The sequence below is a fragment of the Ursus arctos genome, unplaced genomic scaffold, assembly GCF_023065955.2.
Source record: "Ursus arctos isolate Adak ecotype North America unplaced genomic scaffold, UrsArc2.0 scaffold_3, whole genome shotgun sequence".
Classification (NCBI taxonomy): Eukaryota; Metazoa; Chordata; class Mammalia; order Carnivora; family Ursidae; genus Ursus; species Ursus arctos.
The window spans coordinates 70,871,652-70,890,611 of record NW_026622985.1 but is presented as its reverse complement, the minus strand read 5'-3'; the positions used below and the strand labels follow the sequence as shown (position 1 = coordinate 70,890,611).

The 18,960-nt window shown below is 36.2% G+C and overlaps 1 protein-coding gene across 1 annotated transcript in view; it reads right to left on the bottom strand.

The window, feature by feature from the left end:
• CFTR (CF transmembrane conductance regulator) overlaps positions 1-18,960 on the bottom strand; it is a 163,885-nt gene that overhangs the window by 105,781 nt on the left and 39,144 nt on the right. The window contains exons 4-9 of the mRNA XM_048213069.2: positions 14,688-14,903; positions 11,252-11,341; positions 10,231-10,394; positions 9,330-9,455; positions 5,472-5,718; positions 3,463-3,555 (exon numbers count right to left, since the gene is read on the bottom strand). Of these exons, the coding sequence (XP_048069026.1) occupies positions 3,463-3,555; positions 5,472-5,718; positions 9,330-9,455; positions 10,231-10,394; positions 11,252-11,341; positions 14,688-14,903 (936 nt within the window). The remainder of the gene's footprint in view (positions 1-3,462; positions 3,556-5,471; positions 5,719-9,329; positions 9,456-10,230; positions 10,395-11,251; positions 11,342-14,687; positions 14,904-18,960) is intronic.

Below are 18,960 nucleotides of genomic sequence, written 5' to 3'. Positions count from 1 at the left end.
AAGGTGGTGACCCACTTTTTCTGACTTATAATAAATCATCAATATTTTCATATACCATTAAATATTACTTTTAGTATAATTTCTAGTTGTAAGATAGTATCCAAGAGTATAGATAAACTATTTGCACATATTTTGCTATAAATTGGGGAGCACATTTTTTTTTTGTATAAATTCCCACAAGTGGAATTTCCAGAGCAAAAGATATGTGAAATTCCAAGACTTGTCAATTGTAGTTCTAAATTTTCTTCCATCAATAATTATATGAAAGTGCTTGTTTTCAAGAACACTTATCAACACTGTTTTTTGGTTTTGGATTTGTTTTTTGTGGGGTTTTTTTTTTGTAGTTTTATAGATGAAAATGAAATCTCACTATTGATCTTATTTTTATTTATTTGGTTATGAAATGGTTATGAAATTTAGAAATACATGTAAGACGTTCAGGAAAGAAACTGGGGCCAGACTGAACAGTTTCCGTGGTTACATGCCCCCCGTAGTTGTGCATGAAATGTTTATGATATCCTTTGTCTTTACCCCATTCTTGTGACATCTTCTCAACTAGCTGGCTAATGGTTGACAAGTCATTGTAACATTCTGAACTTCAGTCTCCGGTGTTGTTGAGGTTATCAAATGGGATCATGCATGTGAAAGCAATATACAGTAAAGCGGCAGTCACTCTTTTTTGTTTCGTTTTGTTTAAATAAGGAGCAGTATGGTGAGTGGGAAAGCGTTTTGGAGTCAGAGAAACTTAGGCTGACCTTTAAGCTCTGCCCTAATTAGTTGTCTAACTTTGTTCTAGTTGCTTAAACTCTCTAAGTTTCAGCTTAGTAAGTAACTCATAATTCTACCGACTCCCAGGTTTGGACTGAGGGTGGAATCATATATAATTCACCAGGGACTTGTCCCTTGGGTAAGTGGGTGGATGGTGATGCCAACAAAGGAAATAGCAAATACACTGGAAGGAGCAGGTTTGTGAAGCTTGGTGAGTGATGAGTGTGCAGTGCTTGAGGAGCACAGAGGAAATTTAGAAATAGATGTAAGAAGTTCAGGAGAGAAACTGGGGCCAGAAATTTGCATTTGAGACTCATCAGCACATTGATGTCAGTTGGCCCGGAGCTTGAGGTCATCCACAGAGGGCATGAAATGCTAGAAGAAAGCCTAAGTGAGGACCCAGAGCCCATCACCATGGAAGCAACAGGCAGGGAAGATGTAGAAGTCATGGTCTGAGGAAAAAATAATATGGAAAGAGTGGTCACACTAAAGCTAAGTGATCAATTCAAGAAGAAAGAAACCGTTTTGATGTGTTGGCGAGGGCAGAATCCAGACTGCGATAGGGAACAGCCCATGAAAGATGAGGAAATGACAACACAGGGACGGAGAGGGATAAGGTTTGGAGGATGAAGCTGGGTAGGCAAAAGCAAGGGATGACTTTTTTTTTAAATTGAAAATATTTGAATGGGAAAAGGAGTCAGTTGAAAGGAAATGTTGAAGCTTCTAGAGAGAGGGCTGCTGGCCCCCTGTTCTAAATAGATGAAGCAAGGTAGGAGTAATAGTTCACTCAAGGGCAGTGGGAAACATCCATCTTCCTCGTGGGCATGAAGGAAGGAGGAACACATAATTCCAAGGGTGAACAGGGAAGCTGGAAGCATTCATACATGATAATGGCTTCTCCTTTCTTTCTGTTTTGTAGGAGGCAAGGCCATGCAGATCCTGGGAGAAGTAGGGGCTTTCGGGAAAGTGGTAAAGAAAATTAACTAACGACAAATGAAAAGATTTCCCAAGAAGGTTTACAGGCCCCACTGAGGTTGAAACAAGAGCAGTGTAGAGCTCACAAATGACTGAAGTGCATGATTTTCCCAGATAGCTTCATCACGGTCCATAAAACAATGTTTTGCAGCAAAGGATCCAGCGGAAATGGGAATTGGAAGAGTTGGAGGGGAAGAACTGAAATGACTGGGCTTGGAATCAGCAGAGACGGAACCAGGCAGGGTTTGAAGGGAGCAATGAAGAGACTAGAAATCTTGAACCTGAAAGACTACAGTAAAGGTAGGATTTAGAGATAGACAGAGCTGGACAGTTAGGAAACTCTGGGCTGAGAAGAAATTTGAGAGTGTAACATTTCCAAACAAACACCACTATCCTGAGCAAACGTGATCAAGAAGTGCCCGGAGTTTGGCAGGTGACAGTCAAAGACTGGAAGATGAGGATATTGCCACATGGGAGGCAACAGTTGGGTGAAGAGGTTGTAGACTATGACTTCTGGGTCCAAATTCTGCCTTCGGCCCCTGCAGTTGTGTGAGCTGAGCCAAGACCCTTGACCTTTCTTAACATCCACTTTCTTATCAGTAAATTACTTAGGTCACAGGAATGTTACGTGAATTAAATGAGACAACACGTATAAAGTGCTTACCCTAGGACCTGGCACAGAGTCAGGGTTCAAGCATGCTACCTATTTCACTAGATGGAAAGAGAGGGAAATGGAAGATTTTTGCAGCGGAGCAGAGAAACAATTTTGTCTGAAATTAGGAGGGAAAATGTTAAACTTCTTATTTTTCCCTCATGCCTAGAAGAGCATTTGAACCTCCTAAACACAAAAAAAGTAAAATCAATCTGATCCCTTTCTGACCTGACATTTTCCCACAAACAATTTTCTTAGACAGATAAAGAATTATTCTCTAACCTGTATCTTCAAAAATGAGGTGAAGTGAAGGCCTGGCTGTCAAGTTGCTTATATAAATAACCAGTTGCAGATATTTTGGCAAATGCAGAAATAGGACATTGGTTTCATAACTCCTCTATCTTTACTCGGCAGATATAAGCAATAAGGAAATAGGAACTCAATAGGTGTTCTCAATCATCAAATATTGCTTCTTGAGAGGCTGAATATCCTCGATAATATTTTTCTGATTTTAAGATATACGACAGAATTTTTAATAATGAATGGAAATAAGTAGAAATAGAAAACAACACATTGATGTCTCTCTCCTACGTCTTTATGTTGACCAGTGTAAGTAAACACATTGGGCTGAAACTTGAGAGCAGAGAAGGGAGCATTTCTTGAGGAACTATTATGCAATAGTTAGTAAGTAAAGCAGTAGTCACTCTTTTTTGTTGAGCACTTCACACTTCACAACAAACTTGCAAGAAACCAGGCACTGGTTGCATGAGAAATATTAATATTTCCTTTTACAGATGGAGAACTAAAGGCTCCACAAGTAACTCAATCTAGATCACACAGAGAATAAATGGTGGCGCCAGAACCCAAGCCGGGCTCTTACCGGGCTCCAAAACCTATGGGTTTTGCATTACTTCCTAATCTTAATTTATCGAATAAGGGCAGCGGCTTCCCTTCTGGTGCTACCAGGTCAATTATCGTTCTAACTTTCTTGTCTATTAGGATGAAAACCAGATTCACAACGGAGAAAATGTTAAAGTGTTTAGAGCAAACAAACAAGAAATTCTGACCTCCTCCCAGAAGGCTGTTACATTCTCCATCACTACTTCTGTAGTTGTTAAATTATATTCCAACGTCTTATACTCTTGCTTTTGTAAGAAATCCTGTTTACAAAAAAAGGCAAAAACATATTATAGAACTAGAATATCATTATTGCATTATTACATCTATTTTACACTCAAATAGTTCTGTATCTTGTATTTGGATTTTTTGAAGATTTATGAATATATTAGAAATTACTTCTTAATAAAATAATTGTTCACAGTGTTCTAAAGTTACTTTGCCAAGCACTCGGATTTATCACATTTGAAATGCACTCTTAAAACGTGCTATTTTATAAAACTGTTTTTATACATTAGATTTTAACATGCAACTGATTCTTCCTTCTACTCTTACATGTTAACCTGGGTGATGAATTTATAAGGCCTCCCTGAATTACCCTCCAATGTGCCTCAATTCAACATTAGGACAGAGAGAAAGCCAAAGTTTTCACGTCTACAGCACCCTCCTTATCTGAGGCATCAATAGCATCACTTCTCTAGGTTACGTAACGGTATGACGATCTGATATAACTGATTTTAAAGCATTGAACCTTGACTCTGAAAGAAGGGCTCTATTAGACATTAATAGGATTCTATAAGGAAAGGTGGGAGCATCAGAAAGAATTAAGCGCTTGAAGTCCTCACCACAGGACAGCCTGCTCCTTGCCTCACTTTAGCTTTTTCTCCTCTACTCTTCTCTCACTCACTATTTCTATTTTGGTTTCTCTCTTTTTCTCCCTGTTTTGTTTCTCTGCCTGTGTTCCTGTTCAGTGACTCTCCCTGTCTTTGTGATGTTCTCTTTGAGTCTGTATGTTCATTTTATATCTCTCTCTCTCTCCTCGATCTCTCTCTCTCTCAGTTGAGAAGGGTTAACAGAAAAAATACAATTAGTGCAAGAGCTGCTATGGTTCTGAGCTACATTCCCCAATTTGTCTAACTCACAGATCTCAAATTCACATATTTTTAAGATGATAAGCTTAAGGAGGGTGGCTGAGTAGAGATTGTGTAGAAGAGGGCAGGCCCTCTTTGAGGGGGGAGTTGCCACAGCTTTATAAGGGAAAAGGACTCAGTTACTATATATTCTAATTCTCCAAAAGAGGCTGAAGACATGATTTATTGCATATGTAACATCTCCCAACTTCTAAATGCTAGCAACTAATGCAAATGGATTATTGTTGTTGTTATTATTATTATTATTATTATCATTATTTAAAGATCAAGTGAAACATGTTTGAGGCCAAAATTAGGTCCATGGGCCACCACTGGCAAAATCTAGCCAAGATTACATAATGGCAGAACCACCTAAAAGTGGCTCACCCTTCACCCTCACTTTTCTTTCTATCACAGTGATTTATTTTCTGGTTAAATATTTAAATGGATATTAAAAAAGTATAATGATACATTTTTGATCTGCATATTAATTATAAAAATTATAACCACACATAAATCCATGCTGGTGATTCAATTAGCTTTACATATACTCGGTATAATCACCTGAGGACTTTAGAACTTCTCTTCCAAGCTACCAGCTACATCAGCATTGCTAGGATAAAATGCCATTCTTATCTATCTTATGTTCTGGAAAGTAGGTTGAAAATTTTTAAAAAGTTTAAGGTGAACATTCTAAATTTTAGCTGGAATGTTTTATGACTTCTTCACGAATCTGCAACCATCTTTTTGCACATTTGCCTAGTTCATTAGAACTGATCTATTGGTTGATTACTTAAATAAAATTCTCCAGAATACAGAAATAATACTTTTTTCAACTTCTTTGACTTAAGAGAATCCCACAGGCCTTCATTTATTTCACTAGGCTTTCATCACAAGGGCTCATTAGACCACATGTAGACATTAGGAGCGGAAATCCTGTGCATCGAACAGGCCCAAGACCAAGATTTCGCCTCCAGAGAGTTTGCTTGCTAGAAAAGTTCAAAACTGTTCTAAAATCACTGCATACGATGCCTAGTTAGGTACATTACCTGTATTTTGTTTATAGCTCCAAGAGAGTCATACCACGTTTGTACAGCCCAGGGGAATTGCCGAGTGACCGCCATGCGCAAAACGATGCAGAATGAGATGGTTGTGAATATTTTTCGGAGGATGATTGTTTTGATCAGTGCATAGGGAAGCACAGATAAAAACACCACAAAGAACCCTGAGAAGAAGAAGGCTGAGCTATTGAAGTATCTCACATAGGCTGCCTTCCGGGTCAGTTTCAGTTCTGTTCTATAAAAAAAAATATATAAAATTTGGGATGCTTATTAACTTTTCCAATACCAGGCATCTTGGAATGTAAAACCTGAACAGAAGCTCTCAAGGCTTTCTGCCTGTGTTCTGATCCTAGCTCCGCCCTATATGAGCTGCATGACCTTGGACAAGTTATTTAATCTCTTTGGGCCTCAGTTACCTTCTCTGAGAGGGAAATGGTAATGAATGTACCAGTGTCTTGGACATTATACCTGTAAATATTATTTTTAAATTATAATTCATAATCTCGGTTATTATTTCTGTTATTGTGACAATATTTTAATATCTTTAATCACTTCATTATTAATTTGTAAGATTGGTAAGACTTTGATTCAAATTTTTTGCTTGTTGGTTGGTGTTTTAAGTAATTAAGTGTGGAAATGAGGACAACACTGAAAGATTTATAAAGGAAAAATATACTTTTGTGATTCCCTAATGGATTCTTAACATTTTAGAAATTCTAGCTTGGCTTTGAGAAACACTGAAAACAACATCTAAACAACAAAGGAGCGGTTTCTCAAACCACTAGCATGGGTGAAAATCGCCCAACAAACTTGTTACAATGCAGCGTCAGGCCCACCACTCAGAGATACTGACTGAGGCTTCCAGAATCCATGTTTTAAACAAGAACCCAAGTGATTCTGTTGCAGGTAACTTTTGAAAAGTTACAAAAGAGTAGCTGCTATAGCCTCTCTGTCTCTAACTTTAATATAATTATTTGCAAAAATCACTTTTTAAAGATTTTATTTCTAAGTAATCTCTTCACCCATCATGGGGCTCAAACCTACAACCCCAACATTAAGAATCACACGCTCCACCGACTGAGCCAGCCAGATGCCCCCGCAACAACTATTTTTCTTTTACTTCTAATCTTCTAGTTTGAACTGCAAATGTGAACTGGGTTTTTTGTTTGTTTGTTTGTTTGTTTACACATAGAGAAGAGGTTTCAGTGCTCCAGCACGCAGAAAACAGGGAGCGCTGATGCTGGTAATAAGAGAGAACAACGCTGCCTTCAACCTCCATCCCACTCAGCCAGGACCAGAAAAATTAAAGTCAGTTGTGATCCTCCTATTTGGCTCTTGCAGGGGGAAAGGCAGCCATGAACAGAGAAGTAGAGGGTTCTGGGGGGAGGGAGCAACAGCAATAGCTGTGCCTGGCATTTGGGGACTAGCTTCACACATGTGTAGAATTCGGAGAAGTTCTCATTCTCAAGTGGTAGAATTCAGAAAAAAAAAAAAAAAATCGGTTTTTTTTTTTTTTAGTCTGAAAAAGAGTCTAATCCTGAGCACTCTGATAAAAAAAAAATGAAGTTCCACGTGCCCAACCTAGACCGTGATTCACAATTTAATGTGGTCTAATGCTTACTTATTTCAATCATTTGGCACTGAAGGCAGACTGTGATTTTGGAATCTCACTGGGGTTTGACCCCTGGCTCTGCCAGTGAGAACTATGCCATCTTCAGCCAACTGCTCTTCCCTTTGATCCTACAGAATCTGCGTGTGTGGAAGGGAAACATACCATCTCCCAGGCAGAGTCGTTGCCAAGATAAACGAGAGCACAGCAGAGGGCATGGCACTAAGAATCTATGCTTAGAATCTTTAATCTTCAACAGAAAAAAAAAAAAAAAGAATAATATTGGCTAGGTTGATGTTAATAAAATGCTAGAATACTCTGTTCACAAACTTGTTCACAAATTCATGAAAACTGTTGTTGAAATGTATTAGAAACCACTGAGGAAAATGGAAGAAGTGGTATGACAAGAAAAAAATAATGGACGGACTTAAGAACATTCCTAAGGATCACCCAGAAAACAGTACTCTCCATAATAAAATCACTTGTACTTTATGAGTCATAAAAATACTTTATCAGTTTCTTATTTAAAAAAAAACTTGAAAGTGACTTTATTACAGAAGAGCAATAAAGGAGGAGATTGGCAGAGTTTTACACAGTCTCTGCCCAGTTCAACAGGGGCCCAGGCTGAGGTAATCATCCCTTTGAAGTGCATCCTGCCAATTTCTTCCAGAATATTACATTTGCTCTTTCGAGTAGAAGCAATTCTTGCTTTCCCATATTTACACCAGCACTTCCCAGCCTTTTTGGTTAACAATTTCATGCCAGATTAAGGAACCAGATCACACAGGTCACAACCAACCATTTGCTATTAGAATCGGTCAGATAGAAACACGAAATAGAAGGGATGAATTTCATCTTTTGAGGAAGAAGAAAAATAAAAACCAAAGTCAAGAGAAGTCAGCACCTAGAATGACCTGACCAGGAGTTTATCTGGAGGCCCGAGACAACGGATCCTCTGATCAACTCCCCATCACATTCTTGGTATGCCTGTGCCCATAGGCATAGAAGTGACCAAGGGGACAAGTAGGATGGAGAACTCACTTGTTAATAAGAAAAACGACTTTAACCGACTAAACAATTCCCCGAGATCTTTAAGGATGTTTCTGGAAAGAAAATATAATTCCTTTCCTGGATTTGTCTTGAAAGGCATAATAAAAACAGGTGACCTATAATGTTTGGGAAATATTTACTCTTTCACTCTTTCTATTTACATGGCAAAGGACTTAATATTTCAGCATTTCTTTTGTTGTTCCAATCACACACCTGCAGCTCAGTTACCACTGTCCACCAGGATCAGCAGCCCCGAGTCCTCATAACCATATTCACACCATCCAAAAGGCTATTCTGCTTTTTAGTATATTTTCCCTGTGAAACTCTCATGTGCTATTGGACCTGAAATCATCTGGTCTTCAACAGTAGTATGTCTATCACTAAGTCACCTAGAACCCTTTTTGACTGCAGTTTGTAGAACATGAAACTTGACTGAAGAAAAATGTTCTCATGGCTGCAGAAATGCCCTAATTTATATTGTGCCCCAAACTATCACAGGAATCATATCTCAGGCTAGGCTGTACTTTTTTGCTGGATATAATCTTTACCAATCAGTAAGAGAGGTTATCTGAGGTGAAACAAGACTAGAGACAGGTGCCAAGTACTGAGTCTATCTCAGGTGATGCTTTCATTGCTTGAGCTGACCTCTCGAGTGCAAGGTTTCTAGAAACACAATTTATGGATATTACCCTGGATTATTACTCTTAAGTTAAGGAAGAACAATGATATGATATGTTAACCAAAGAGAAAGGTTTCTTTCATTTTTCATGAGCTATAACGTAAGTTAAGTGAAATGGAATAACAAAAAAACACTTATTTGGTTCAGAATTGTACAATTATGACTCTGGTGGTTTCAATTAAGCTTTCAATCAGCCTCCAGCATTGTGATCATTATTTTAGTCAAATAAGTATAATAAGCAGCTACAAACACATATAGGAGATTCTTTCACAAGGCAGAAATACCCCTGTAATGAAAAATAACACACTTAACCAACTACATAAAACTACGGCCCATGAAAATGACTTTATGCCACTTGATACTGATGCATGAATAGTGATATAACTTAAAACAACTGATTGTCAGAAACTTCAAATATGAACTGGAAGTAAGTCCATTGTGACATACTCTTTTTTAAAATATTAAACATTAACTGGCTAATGATATTGAAATTATCAGAAGGACTTACTGTCTTATGTTTTCAATCATTCTTTCCATTGCTTCCTCCCAGCAGTATGCCTTAACAGATTGGATATTTTCAATCATTTCTGAGGTGATCACGAGTCTTTCATTGATCTTTCCAGCTCTCTGATCTCTGTAAATCAATCAATCAATCAATCAGATACTTAGTAAGACCAAGTCAAATTGTCACTAAGAAGTACAAAGGCTTTTTAAAAGGCCACACTTCTTATTAAACAGATGGACATTTATTATCTGATAGATGATAACAAAAAAAATTGCTATCTTTTAGTAAATGCCCTCTATGTACCAGACACTACTAGACACATTCCATAGACTGTCCCAGCGTGGGACACATCATGGCGCTCCAGGAAAAGTGGTTATCTCCATTTCAAAGATGAAAAACCAGAGACTCAGTGAGGCGAGATGGCTTGAGTCAGGTCATATAACTAGTAAACGCAAAGTCTGGGGTTCAAGTCAAGAGCTAGCAGACTCCAAAATCTGTATACAGTCCTCTTTCATACACTGGGACTGGAATTACTGGTTCATTCTGTAATAAAAAGTAACTAAAGTTCTGGTGTGATGATCCATCAACCAGAGCAGGAAAAAAACCTATAAAACTCTATCCAAAATTTTTGCATTCCCTCCCATGTACATATATGCTTTATCCATTCTACCTAATCTTATGATCTATCCAAATGAACTGAATCTTCATGTATTTAAAAAGAAATTCTATAGACTGATAAGCCCCCAAAAATGTCCCATTGATATAGGGAGTATTATTTACACCATTAAAATAACTCCAAGTAGATCCCGGTTCAGTAAATAGAGCAGTCCTGGTTTTACTACAGTAGACTTTGTGAAAATCTAATTCAAAACCCTTCTGAGCTATGTAACTAGAGTGCTGCTACCTGTACTTCATCATCATTCTTCCCAAAACGGCTTGAAAAAGGGCGAGGACTATGAGGAAAGCAAGACCACAGAAGGCGGAGGCTTGTAACAAATCCCAGAGTAGCCCCATCAGAAGCGTTACTTGTAAAGGTACAATCCACACAAAATGTGCCAAAGCAAGTCCCTGGAAAATAAAATCACAGTGAAAACCAGTGACAGACAGACAAACAAGCCTAGATGAGAGAAAGTGAGCACAGAGAGTTTAGACAATCAAACACATCATGGTTCCCCGCATGCTAAAATCAAGGCGTTCATACCATGGAGCACATAGCAATGTGCTTAAACATTCTACAAACACACTAAGATTTCCCAAGGAACAAATTTCGAGTCATTGCATTTTTCAGTGTATTTTTATTCAATGGAATTAAGATTAAATATCTTAAGTATCATGCCAGGGATTTATTTTACATAACTTACTTCTACTTGGCTAAAGCAAGAGCCATGATGTAAACATGCAAGAGCAAAGGGGTCTCCAAAGGCTCTCAGTGTAACAACTCTATCACCTGACAAAATATTAAGAATAAATGCATATGCTTAATTCAAAAGTAACTTATTTAGTGCCTGCTGTGGGTTTCACACTCTGCTAAATATTGAGAATGCTAAGATAAATAAAACACAGTTTGTCCTAAAAGACCTTGCATTTATTTGTGTCATTAGACAGCACTGAACAAGAATTGCTCAGAGTATCATATTCAGCCAAAGTAAATACTTGATTTAAAGTATTAAAAGGAAACAAGATCTGATAAAAACTTGAATTTTGAAAAACTTCATTAAATACACAGCAAGCCAAGATGCCTTTGTATTGGGTGGTCCCATGAGACCCCAAAATGGCACTCTGCTACACAAAGTCGCTGGCAAAAATAGGGAAGGGAGGGATGTGTATGACTTAAACACTATCACTGTTAACTGACCCAGGAAAACCCTTGGGGTTGTATGAGGTATAACAATAATGCAGAAAAGATTAAATCAGTAGGTACATACTTCATCAAATTTGTTCAGGTTGTTGGAAAGGAGACTAATAAGTTGTCCAATACTTATTTTATCCAGAACACGGCTTGACAGCTTTAAAGTCTAAAGGAAAAATGGGAAGTTAGGTGATGCTGGCAAAGAGAAGACAAATATATGAATAAGTAACATTGTAAAACAGCGGAAGAATGAGGTCACTATGCACGCATTTTTAAGTAAAGGTCATGAAAAGCATTGTTTTATGTTCATCTACCTTGGTATCGTATCAGATTTATAAAAATTTCTCTTCACAATAAATATTAGAGTAGCATGCCTGCAGTTATTTCATTTTCCAGCATCTAGGCAGTAATGACATGTTTTCTACTCCCAAACAGGAATGATATTACACTTAAATATCCATCTATATGATGTGGAGATTTGGGTGGGTTTTTGCTTTGTTTTTATAGGCAGCAAAATTTAAGATTAAAACCTATAATCTTGGGGCGCCTGGGTGGCTCAGTCGGTTAAGTGTCTGCCTTTGGCTCAGGTCACGATCCCACGGTCCTGGGATCTCTGCTCAGCAGGGGAGTCTGCTTCTCCCTCTCCCCCTCTTCCCCTCTTGTGCTCACACACTCTAATAAATAAATAAAATCTTTAAAAATAAAAAACTATAACCTTATAGTAACCCTATTAACCTATAGTAGAGTCCTATAGTAATTCTACTGAATAAAATCACAATTAAAGTCAATGAAAATATATTATGAATAACTGAATCATTAACGATTTTGCGAAAGATTGAAAAATACATCCCCATACATGAATAGAAATTGTTAAGCAGGTAAATTAATCATGATTATGAAAGCTCACAGTAATACTTTGCCTGTAAAATTTAATAAGAATTGATTAGCCATTAGGTGCCTTTGATTGGAGAATACCCATCCAATATTTGTTTCAACTGAATATATACATATTGAGCACTTAGGAGATGCAAATCACTGGATTCAAGGCTTCAGGATTATTTGGATTTCTTAATACATAATTCTTGCCTCAAGGTAACCTAGTACACACATAACTAAATATGATACGATAAAGGAGTTACAGGGAACAGAATATAATAGGGTGGTTAAGGGAAAGTTCACGTATCTGGTTACAAATATCTAGATTTTATTGAGGCAGAATTTAAGATGGGTGTGGAATAATGAATAGCATTTAGATAAGCACAGATGAAGAAGAATCAAAGCAGTTAATTTCAAAACACTATTAGAACAATATGACGGGGAAAATTCTACTGAGCTGGATTACACATGATTCAGTAACAGACTGTCTGTCTCAGGCGATTTTGAGTTCTCCAGAAGGCGTAACAGGGAGGTACGTGCACAGTAAGCACACAGTAAATATTTGTTCATTTTAAGTATCTTCCAGAAATTCACAGGCAAAGATAAATTTAGTTTGTATTTAGATTCATTATTTTCTTGTATTTTTTAATTTTTAATTGAAGTATAGTTGACTTCCAATCTTGTCTTACTTTCAGGTGTACAACATAATGATTTGACATTTGTATAATGTATTTAGATTCATTATTTAAAATATAATTTGAATGTATCACAGTGGCAGATTTTAGAACAAAGCAAAACAGCACTGTAGTACAAAATTTGGGATACTGTAAGAGTTAATGGCTGCTTGCCATGTGGATGGAACTGGTCAGATATGGGACCGTTAACTCTAGGCTCACTTTAGGGACTAAACCACAGCCATGTGAAGATACAACTGCATTTTCTGGTGATGATGCCAATGCAGGCCAATAAGGGTGCCTAGAGGGGTAAACAAACCAGGTAATTACACAGCTATTCAAAAACAAGAGAAAAAAGGAAAGATACAATAGCTTCTAACTTTTCCTGAATGTGTTCTGGATCTGAAAGCGCATATACTGTTGCATTTGTGCTAAATGTTATATACGGACTTATTTGCAAACTAACCTTTTCCTTCTTTGCTCTCTCCTCCCCTTTAGCCCAGAGTACCTCATACCTCTCTCCTATATGACAATTTGCCTTGCTATATTATTCCAGTACTTTTCCCCTCTAATATTTGGAAAGTCCTCCACGTCAAAGACTATGATTTACCCATTTCAGAAATTTTGAAGTGTTTGCATAGTTCTCTATACTTTCTAGGTCTTAGTTTCTTAAAATGTTTTATGCATAAAACAGGGATAATAGTTCCTACTATAGAGAGTTTTGGAGAAGATCAAATGAGATAATACACCTAGCTCACTCAGAAGCTTGTCATGTACATCCTTTGCTATCACATTATTATGATAATAAGCACTTTTTATAAATATTTTTTTAGACTGAATTGAACTTTCCTTGATATTCATGCTGTGCAATTCTACTTCCCAAGTAATACCTAATAATTTATTAACTTACATAAAACTTCTGGATCAAAATAAAATTCTTGTTGATTTATTACCCATGTTTTCCTGGTACTTGGGAACTGATGAGATTGTAGCTGAGGTGATCTGATTAAACTGTGGACTCCATTTTTTCTTGTGCCTCCATAAAAGGCTGTTTTGAACAATAAAGTATGACTATCAAGGTTTTATAATACAACTGACCTTGCATATATATTATTGGAAGTGTTATGGGTTATTTGCTAGAGATCGTAATTTCAGATCCATGTCCCTTATAAGCCAAGTATATAAAGTTTTTACATTGGGGGAAGAAACAGAGAAGAAAGGTAAAGCAATATCCAAATAATTCGACAAAAATAGCTTTCTATGATGACTTGGTGGATCCAAGCAGTCACACAGAGTCTAGACATGTGTTTACATGTCACTGAAATTACCTTAAATTGTTTTTGTAAGGTAGGTAGGTCTTAATCTGCATTCACCTAAATCAGGCTTCAGCAACTTGAGCTTCTGTCTGGACAATGCATACAGAAGAGCAGAGAAGCTTCTTATGGTTGCCACGCATGTGTTGTTGCAAAAATTTTTAATTTGCAGGACTCACAGGATGACAAAAATCTAACTCTGAATAAAGCAGTGGATGAGTGGATGTCACCACTGTGTCACAACTAATTAAGGTAGAAACTGTTACTGCTTAGAATTTCACTAAAAATTACATACTATACTCTTGTTATGGAACGTACAGATACATGGCATTTTGCCACAAGATGATATTTTGTCGGTGACTTTTATGTAGATAGTAAGTATCATTTTAATGGGGAGCCACAGATTCCAAAAAAATGATGACATGACTAGTTTAAAAAAATGAAATCCAAAATACAGGCAGTTTACAGAAGATGCTCAATAATTATTAGCTGAAATGAACTGAATTAATTACCAAGGGAAATTAGAAACTTTAATTGTTGCTGCCATTTACTTCATAGGCATACAAAATCGATTTCAGCGTTTATCCCTTATGTGTATCAACATGACATTTAACATTTAAAACACAGAGACTGTGCAAGAAAGCACTACCTTCTTATAAATCAAGCTAAACATAGCTATTCTCATCTGCATTCCAATGTGATGAAGGCCAAAAATGACTGGGTGCAGGAGAAGCATCCTCGTGACAAAGAGAAGGCATAAGCCTATGGCTAGGTAAATCGCAATGGAGCGTTCCTGCTTGTTATCCGGATCGTAGGAAGCTATGATTCTTCCCAGTAAGAGAGGCTGGACTGATTTGGTGACTTCCTGAAAAGAGGAGAAACAAAGAAATTAGATTTCATTTCCCTTTCATAAAATGGCCCCACAATTTCAACACAAGAATTTTCATCTTTAGAGAAGGATTTAAAATGGGCTTACACAGAGAGCCACATCGTATGTAACACTCTTGACGTTATTTTCAATATTTTCATGGTTTGAAATAAGATTTGATGTTTTGTTCTAGCAAAAGTCATTTGGAGACAAGTTTATGTATAGGGTATTTTTGATTGAAAAGTGAAAGGTGTGGTCTCTGGAATGGTGTGTCCATTAGTAACATCTACATAGCCCTACTATAGCTACATAGCAGAATTTATGAAATATTTTCATTTGATTTTCATGACATACATGAAATGTTTTGGCAGTTGAGCTGTACACGCAATTTTTAGAATTAGAAATGTACAGGTGTACATAAGTGTTTTTCTTATTGAGTAATTTTAACTACACTCCCTGCCCACTGTGTAGCCACTATTTTTTTTTTCATAACCTGCCATCTCTATCACAACAGACCTACTTGCTGAGTGGTTATTCAGTTGCACTTTTTAACAAAATAAGTAAAATCGGTCTTAATCTGATTCAGGTATCTATTTTACATATTGTCATTACTGAAATAGTTAGTGGTCAACTTGCCTCAACCAAAAGATGACATGTTCATCCTTTGAACAATAATGGCTCTTCTACAGAGACACCACTAGTGCTACTCTGGGAGGTTACATGTTCATCGAAAAAAAAGTAGTTTATTTTTGGTAGAGAAAAATGTCAGTAAGAGGTCATCTGCAAACAGCAAACCAACATACATCTCACCACAACATGGAACTGTCAACATTCAAGAACAAAATCAGCACTCCAACCCATCCCCCATAGTATTTTCCTTAATCTGTTTGAAGCAGCATGTTCTCTAATATTTACAATGGAACCACTTACAGATAACACCTGATTTTTTTTTTTTATTTAGAAAGGAAAACAATGATAACCAGCTTAGTCTATGAAATAGAACCTTTACAAAAATCATCCCTGTGACTGGGAAAAACAAAGTTCTCTATTTTTGATATGTGAAAGCTTTGTATACCTTGTGGCTTGAACTATTCTGAGACTAAAGAAATTTCCCAATTTGCCACCATATAAAATAGTGGAAGCTGAGTCGTGAATGTCATAAGGAGTAACATAAATTTATTTGAAAATTTGATTACGTGTTTTATTACAATGTTTATTACGTTTTATTACATGTTTATTGTTCTTATTATTATGTGTTTATTACATGTTTTGTGACACAAATCAAGATGCAATTCACTTAATGTTTCACTTAGATAACAGAAGAAGCCTGATATCTGTTTTTAAGCTAATGCAACAGCGAAATTCAGAGTCAGGAAACCCAAGTTTCTATCCACATTACCTATACTATCTGTGTCACCTTAGTCTCTTCCTTTCTCTGGACATTTTCCTCACTGATTAACCAAGTGGGGGCAAGCTGATCTTGAAGGTCCCCTCCAGGGCTAACATCTCTGTTTATATGATCTGAGTCTGAGGAGTCTCCTGACAGAGGCTGGGGATTCCTTGGGCAATTGTCCTGGCCCACATCCTGCCACCACAATAGGCATTTTCTACTCAGGTGGATACAGGTCAGAACAGTGTGAGTTCAGAAGACTATCTGGGTAGAGAGGGTCAGGTTAGAGACCCACGCGAATGATTGCATTCCTGGTGGGAATAATCTTGGGTCTCAATTTAGACCAGCCTCCCAGAGAAAACTTAAGAAGGCTGAAAAGACCTCCTGGGAGACATATCTGGTCTTTCATAGGACCCTCCATACCAAAACTCAACATGTGGATGAGTCTAAATCCTTTCACCATTTCTGTTCTGCCTGCATACTAGGACAGGGCCAGATGCTTCTAGAAAAAGGGAAGTTTGCCCAATATTCAGACCATGAAAGAAAGCTCAGGTGAAAACAAGAAACTTTGTTCAGGCTTACAATTACAAGGCTACGTTAAAACCTACACTTCCAAGCCCAAAACACAGTTGTTTCTTCTGATACAGGTACACGATTAGTTGAAGAACTTCTAAGGTTACGTGATTTTCTATGGTGTGAGGTCAATAAAATCATCACCATCATCATCATCTCAACTTGTTTTAAATATATTTTATGTCTTTATCCCAGGAATACTAGGACATTATTTGAGAAATTTTGGAAAGTTAAGATTTTTCTCAATACTGAGAAATTTAAATAGAGTACCAACAGACCATAGAAGAACTTACGATTATCTCAATAAACAACTGTAAAGAAATCTGATGAAACTTCAATACCAGTTTCTGATATACGTTCTAAATATACTTGAATATAAAGATGTTTCATTAACCTGAGAAAGAAATTCTCTCTCAAGACAACTGTCAGCAACTAATTAATTAATACTAATTAAGTAGTAAAACTCTAGAAGCATTACCTTCAGAATCAGGCAAATACAAACAATAGGCATATTGGTTATTAGAACAATTTAACATTCTTCCAGAACTTTTAGCTGATACAACTCAAGAGAAATGATTGATGTATGAGTATTATAAAGAAGTGAAAAGTATCATTATCAGCATAGAATAGGACTATCTATATAACAAATGTAAGTGAATCAAGAGTTTAATAGGTAGAAGTTTAAAAAATAACTATACTAAGAAAATAAATTCCTATATACCAAGCATAATAATCAATTAAATAAGTACCTCATTTAAATATAACAATTTCTGTAATATAATAAGAGACATTATAAATACCAATAATTAACATATATACCTTAAGTATATTTTACAAATATTACTAAGACATAGTTTAAAGTCGTAAATAAAAGTCTTAAGGACTTAAAATTTTTCTATAAAGAAAAACCAAATACTATGAAAATTATATTCTCCTTCAAGTTATTTTGTAAGACTAATGCAATCTTCATCAGAATTTCAAGTAGATTCTTTGGAACTGAACTTTCAGCCCCAAAGTAGCAGGGCCTGTTTGTCTTAGTTTCTACAACAATCCTAACATTATGCACAATACCTACCACAGAATATCCACCCAGAAAATATTTGTTGAATCAATGGATAAAGGATTCTAAATTACATTTGAAAAAATGAGACACTAGTCAAAAACATTTAAGGAATAAGAAAAATGTGAGAAAGTTTACATTACTGCATATTAAGTCATATTATACAGCTATTATAATATGTGGCATGACAAAGAAATACAGTGATTTATCTGTGAACAGGTCCAAGTACATGTAATAATTTTATATATAATATGTCATTTTAATTCAGTGGAGAAAGACTAGATTATGTAATAAATGATGAAGAAACTGGATACTCATCTTTAAAATTAGATTTCTATTTCAAACATACACCAAAATAAATCACAAATGGATTAGATATTTAAATGTAAAAACATAAATATTTGGTTAGGAAGGGCTTTTAAAAACGTCTGATGACAAAAGCAGAGAACCAAGGAAAAGGTTTATAGATTTGGCAGCAAATATTTAAAAATTAAAACTTCTAATTGTTAAGAAAATAAAAGGTAAAAACTCACTAGAAACAAATGATAGGCTGAGGAAAACATTCTCTCATATATCAATAAGAAAAAGACAAATACTAAAATAGGCAAAAACACAAAAAGGCAGTTACATATACAAAAAGAAATCTAAATGCTTAATTAATATATAAAAACTGTTTAAGCTCACTGGAAACCAAAAGTAATGCAAGCAAAAATAATAACACTCTCACTGAGTGATTTGGAAATATTTTTTAAATGATAATACCTATTATTGGTGAGGACTGAATTTGCACTTTAGTAGCAAGAAAGTAAATTAGTACATCTTTTCTGGAAAGCAATTTGAAAATCTGCAAATCTGCTAAAATTAGCTTTTAAAGGGATGTGCATTGAAGGACTGTTTATAATTATGAAAAATTAGAGGCAATATAAATATTTAACAATGGGGAACTGATAAATTATGGTACAGCCACATGATTCATTAAACATTAAGGTGACTAGGTAGAAAAGTATCTAATGACATGAAAAGGCATTCAC